Source organism: Lactuca serriola, chromosome 2 (assembly GCF_051521515.1).
Source record: "Lactuca serriola cultivar US96UC23 chromosome 2, Lser_US96UC23_V15, whole genome shotgun sequence".
Taxonomy (NCBI): Eukaryota; Viridiplantae; Streptophyta; class Magnoliopsida; order Asterales; family Asteraceae; genus Lactuca; species Lactuca serriola.
This window is the reverse complement of record NC_136409.1, coordinates 228,266,751-228,273,532: the sequence shown is the minus strand read 5'-3', so window position 1 is coordinate 228,273,532 and position 6,782 is coordinate 228,266,751. Positions and strand designations below refer to the sequence as shown.

The 6,782-nt window shown below is 34.6% G+C and overlaps 1 protein-coding gene across 1 annotated transcript; it reads right to left on the bottom strand.

Annotated features, from left to right (window-relative positions):
- Window positions 1–3,493: 3,493 nt before the first annotated feature.
- LOC145088779 (uncharacterized) lies at window positions 3,494–6,051 on the bottom strand. Its single transcript, XM_079027180.1, has 8 exons — window positions 5,401–6,051; window positions 5,248–5,320; window positions 5,092–5,172; window positions 4,938–5,001; window positions 4,761–4,848; window positions 4,591–4,675; window positions 4,060–4,139; window positions 3,494–3,701 (listed from the first exon to the last, which is right to left on the bottom strand). The coding sequence occupies exons 1-8, from the start codon at window positions 5,499–5,501 to the stop codon at window positions 3,512–3,514; spliced, it is 762 nt and encodes a 253-aa protein (XP_078883306.1). The 5' UTR covers window positions 5,502–6,051; the 3' UTR covers window positions 3,494–3,511.
- Window positions 6,052–6,782: the final 731 nt, after the last annotated feature.

Genomic DNA, 6,782 nt, shown 5'->3' with positions numbered 1-6,782 from the left:
TATTGGATTTTATGGTGTTACAAAGTGATACAAACTTTTCATAGAAATACACTTATGAACTCACCAACATTATATATGTTGACCGTTTTCAAAATAACTTATATTATCAGGAAATCATTAAACAGGTGGACATCAAGATCATGTGGAAATTTGTTGCATTTGCTGCTATTATAAGCATTGATATTTTGGGATGTAACTCCTGTAAACAATTATAATGATGTAAACTCGGTATAGTTGTATTATTTCTTGTGTGATGATGATGCATGCTTTGTTTCAATTATATTTACTGTGATGATATTACAAGATGAAGTCACCTCACCCCCCGGATGTTTCCGTCGTACTCTTCGGTTCGGGGGTGTAACACAATGGCCAACTTTTCATCGAAGTTAACATTCAACTTCAGCAAGCAGTCCACAAACCTTTGCATTTTTTGCAAGTAGGCCATGATGGACTTTGCATCCTTCATTTTTGTTGTTATCATGGAGGCAATGATTTCATACCTTTCCTGACAAGCACTTTGATGGTATCTTTCCATCAAGTCTTGGTGCATCTCGAAAGGGTAGTATTCCTCATAGGACTTTTGAAGTTCAACTGTCATAGTGGCAAGCATGATACAAGACATCTTTGTGGCATCCTTCTCATGTGCCCTATGCTCAACAAACTCTTCAGGAGTAGCAGTGACTTCATCAATCTCCTTGAGCTCTATGTCGAGGACATATTCCTTGTCCTCGTAGCGAGTGATGATCCTAATGTTCTGAATCCAATCATTGAAGTTTGAACCATCAAAGATGACCCTCCCCCATAAGTTCATGAGGGACAAAGAGCCCGAAGGGTTTGAGCCAGAAGCGGTGTTGGAAGACATCTGAAAAAAAAAAATGACAAAGTTTAGATTAGAAAAGAATCCTTAATATGACACCCAAATGAAATATTAAGGCTAGGACCCGACACAATATATTTACAGTTCGGAAGAGGGATGTTGTAATCCAATTGCAAAATATTTGAAGGTAGGTAAATGATGATTTACCAATTTCCACCATGAAAAATGAATTCGAATATTAAGTTTTAATTTGATTGAAATACCTATATTCTTTTGAGATTCATTTGAACTTTTCAATGACATGTTTAAATCTCGATTATGCCCTTTAAATTTGTGACTGAGATACCGAGGATCACAAACAAGGTGTGAATAACCATGCAAATGTACTTGGTACCCTTGATGTCATTTATCACCTAATCAATGTGCTGGTAAACCACACACGCTCCATTGATATATGAAAAACATCAAGCTACCCTTTTCCACCCGTACCAGTCCAAGTTAATGTGTCGGTTAACCACACACGCTCCATTAACGACTTGACAATGTGCAAAGTGCAATTTCATGGAATAGCATCATTTTCACATTTTTCCTAAAGTAACTAAGATCGGGAATCTTATAAAACATTTAGTTACTTTATAATTATCATTATACTTTTAATGATAATTAATGTCTTATCCTACCCATTCGACTAACGACCTTTGACCAATCAAGGAAGCGGTGGGTGAGAGAGAACACCCATTAAACCACCATTTTATAGGCAATATCCTTATACCCCCTTATATATTGGCTTCGTGAATGAGGTCTACTAACGGTAAGACTAACTTGTCTTATACATACATACATACATACATATATATATATATATATATATATATATATATATATATATATAATTATTAAACTTATAATATTATAATAGTATAAGGGTTGAATTTTAAACTTTTAAAATTCGAAGGTTTGAAATTAAATGTTTCATAACTGAGACTTTGCATATTCCAAAACTTGAGGGCAAGTTTTGAAACTTTTCAAAACTTTTGGGTTCCATAACTTATGACTTAATGCATTTTAATGAACGAGACTCTTGATGTTCCATAACTTGCGGACAAGTTATGGAGTTCTTTAAAAAAACATTTAGATCAACTTTAATTAATAAAATTATCATATAATTTATCATTGATCTAATCTAACTCATAAGGCAAGACAATTCAAATCAAATAATACAAATAATCAACTTATTATCTTAAAATTTGATAATTCTCCTTTACTTGGATGAGGATAATCACTACCATATAAAAAAAAATGAAGTTTACACTACTAGAAAAACAGCCTTTTACGACGCTCATTGCGCGTCGTAAAAGGCTCAGACGACGCGCAAATGCGCGTCAAGGAAGGCCCTGTCATAAAGAGAGATGACGCGCTTTTGCGCGTCGTCTATAGACGACGCGCATTTACGACGCTCATTTACGACGCGCAATTACGACGCGCGTTTACGACACGCAATGCGTATCAAGGAAGGCCCTGTCATAAAGGAAGACGACAAGCATTCGCGTGTCGTAACCTTACGACGCGCGTGTTAATGACACGCAATGCGTATCAAGAAAGCCCCTGTCAAGAAAAGCCATGTCATAAATGAAGATGACACACATTTTTGCGTATCGTAAATTTAAATGTTTAAAAAAAAGTATATATTTATTAATTTTTATATTAAATTTGCATTTAATTTCTCGTAATAGAAATAAAATACTTTTTTGATACATTTACTAATTTTCAAATTAAATAACACATTAAAAGTCTCATAATACAAAATAAAATACCATAAACAATAAAGATAATTCATTGCACTAAGGACCATTTTAACAAAAGAATATAACATTATATACCATAAGTACCCTCAAGTAATCAATCTCTTACAATGTTACTAAAAATACCCTCAAGTAATCAATGTCTTACAAAGTTAAGAGACTTAGATACTCAGTTGGTATGTAATATGGCACTAAGAAGCCCAAAAATTGTTTGTGTTTTTCCTGTTCCTAGTGGATCCTACATGGACAAAAGGTAAAGAAGCTGTTGCATCAAACCAATCAAGAAACAAAATATAGACCTTTTAGTTTATGTTTCTTGTTTACTTAACAAAAACAAGACTTAATCAAGAAAAAAAATATAGACCTGTCCCTAACCTTCTGTGCTGTGGAAAAAGCTAATCCAACCAAACCTCTTATCCTACCAACCTCTTTCTCAACTGCATCCTTCAACTTAGCATCAACCTGAAACCAAACTCATTTTATACATTAACCAATTATAAAACACTTCATATTAATATCTGAAAATTTTAACTAATGACAAAAATAAGAGGTTATTGGAATCGGAATAGGTGATTCCATCTTTGTACTACTTTTGGAATTCACTTCATTTTGCTTTAAGATTCCTGATGTCTGAAACAAATTATAACCACACAATGCAAAAATATAAAAGTCAAAAGTCAAAAAAAGACGAACTTCACATAAAAAAATACCCATAGACTATCATTGCAAAAAAGACGAGCTTCACATAAAAAAATACCCATAGACTACCTTGATTTAAGAGGAAACAGAAATAAGTGGTTAATAATGTGTGGCCCAACAGAAGCTTCACGGTTTCTATCAGCAAAAAAGTACAGAAAACATGAGAATTTAATCATTTATATATTGAAATTTGTTAAATATGAGGAATGATATAACTTACAGGCAAACGATCCCAAACAAGGTGACCATCATTTGGTTTGAGGTGATAATAAGAGCATCCAAAAGCAACAGCAGCCACACCAATGTAAAAGCATGTCCAACCACAAAGCTCACCTTGTAGACTTAGGCATTTTATACCAGGCAGAATCAGGGGCAGTATAAACCTGAGAAGTGGATGCTACTTTGTTTAATTGTAGTTATCACTATTATATAGGTCATCCATAAAAGTTAAAAGGTACACCATTTGAAAGAGAAAACAAGAAAAAGATAAAAAGTGTTATTTATTAAGGATGAAAAGTGGAAAGAGTAGCTCTTTAAAAAGATTGACAAAATCAGAAAATATATTTCCGTTAACTTGTTAACACAAACCCCTCGCTTTATCAATCTTTTATACGTATATCATAAATCCAAAAAGTTATCTACGTTGAAACCCAACAAACCAAGTTTCAACAAACATAGCAATGGAAATGGAACACCCATGTTAAAATATATACAAGATGAAGGGCATAATCGTCAATCTACCATCGACATATCCCAGGTGCTTCTGTCCTCAACATTGATATCGCCTCTTCATACTCTGAAGCATATACAAACCCCCACAGCTGCACACATTGACATTCATATCAACTCAACTTATGCAAACTATTTATATTAAATTACACTTTTGGTCCCTGAGAATCTCTAATTTTTCTGATTTTGGTCCCAAAAAGTTTTCTCTTGCAACTTTAGTCCTTATTTGACTATTTTTGGTCCCGAACCATTTTTTCAATTTTGGTCCCCAAAAATTCTCTTACAATTTTGGTCCTTTGAAATTTCTTGTAGAGTTTCAGTCCTTGTTCTAAGTAAGATGACCATTTTTGGTCCCTGAGTATTGCTGATCTTTTCAATTTTAGTCCCAACTCATTTTACTTGGAACGAAGAGTAAAAACGTTACAAAAACCTCAAATAACGATCAAATTTGCAAGAGAATTTTGTAGGACCCAAATTGAACAAAATCAGCCATACTCGAGGACCAAAAATGTAATTTTTGCAAAAATAAGTGAGAGAAAGCACCTCAATTTCCTTCACTTCAAATTTTTGGGTGTGTGACAAACAAGAGTTACCATAAGTTTCTGAGGCCAAACTTGACCCATTCAATCTGGGGAAAAAATATGCAAATTGCCAAATTACCATATTATCCCTCAAAAAGAAAAATAGGAATGATGCAAGTGCAACACTCTTACAAGTCACTATCGAGATACAATGCAAAATGATTTCCCCCACCAAGCGCTAAATACTCAGTTGAACAAAGAGTAAAATACCGATTCACCCCTAATAAATGCACAATTAACATAATAAATCCCAAATAAATATTAAAATTATAAAAGATTTTTTTATATATTATCAAGAAAATGCAGTACCTGTGGGGCGATATATAACAGGACGCCCTGGTGTATTTGTAAACACAAATGTATCATTCGATCCCTGTATAGTATTTACTCATCATAGTGAAAAAGGGTAGAAAAGTCTTTTGTCAACATATAGAGAAACGAACTTAATTAAACAATTACAAACCTGGTATCTTTTCTTTGTTGATGGTTTCAAAGGTGCCTCAACTAAACCACCAAACACTGCACCTTTACGATCTCCAACAACCTGAAAATGTTTAATCAAGTTTCAGTTAAAGGGTAAAGTTGACATTTTGCATAGTTACTGAAGACAAGACATTACCAGTAGACTTAACCCAGGGCAAAGATTGCTTCTTCTATATAAGGTTGAAAGAGATATGCCATGCCTCCATGTACTAACATATAAAAAATATAATGATATATCAAGATTCAAGAATAATGTGAAACTGAAAATATGATGAAGATGAAATTTTACCTGTATAGTAAGACCCATTTCTTTCCTTGACTGAGAACAGGGAGTGCAACATAAAGATCAGAACGTGTATTTTCTGTCATAAGTTGTGAAGGTTCTGACATTTTTGGAAGTTTATCAGAAGGAAAATCTGAGAACAAGAGCCTCAACAAGTGCTCCAGTTCCACCAACAGGGTATTCTAAACTACAACCTGGTTTATACCATTCTACAAACATATAAATCTGCAAATATGTGGATATATATACAGGCAAAAGATTAGACATTTAGAGAACTATAAAATATGAAGGAATAGAATGGATTCTGTTTGGTTGGAATGGAATGGATGAGGACATGTGGTAATGGAATAGCCCATTCCATTCCTTCCTCAATTCCATCATACCAAAAAGTAAAACTACCTTAAAAGAAACTTTTTAATGTATGATATGATTATGTACCATTTCTGCTGAAAGAACACCATCGGATTTCACTCCAGCAAGTAAGAAAGACAAAAGATCCACCCAATTTCTAATGAAAGGATCTTTGAGTCCCAATGAATCAACTATTTCTAAAAAAGGGCGTAAAAGCTTTGTGGCACCAAGAACACCTTGAGGTCCCATTTTTGCAAATGATTTTAGGAGTGGATATGCATATCTAACTCCAGCAGTAGAAATAACTCCCAAATCACCTCGAATAGATAAAGGTGGCAAAGCCATGGCAGCTGCAGATAATGGAAGTATTGCATCAACCAAGAATGGAACATCTTCTTCTTGATTACATTGTTGTGTGTTTCTCCTTGGTTCATTACTCACATCGCCCTAACAAAAACGAAGGAATCCCATTACTAAACCCTAATCCTAAAGTGTATTAGTTCGTTCACAGAGATTAGATTTCATGAAGATAAACCCTAAGATTAAAAGGTCAAAGAATTGCACAAAAGGTCATATCAGAAATAGAATTTCAAATCGATGATCAGGAATTGAACTAAACTTGATCGAACTATTTTATTATTGATGGTGGCAGCTTAGGGCTTAGAGAGAGAGAGAGAGAGAGAGAGAGAGAGAGAGAGAGAGTGAGAGTATAGAGGTAAAGGAAGACAAACCGATTCAAAAGGATGTGCTGATCCCAATTTCACAAATCGGCGTTCCAAAACCAAAATTCCCGATCCCAATCGCGTTTCTATGCAATCCAATTTGCCAATTTCACGTTTCAGGTATCGATTTAAAGAATTGGTGGGATCGCAAGCATGACGTACCGGAGGGCGTTTCTGTTGGCGATCGGTACGCAATCGTACCCCGTTTGGGATCGAGCCGTTTGGAACGTGGATCGTGACTACTTTGGCGAATCCTGTGACTATGGATTGAACTATGCACACCATTGATTTCTATTCAACGAATCTCCAACGAAC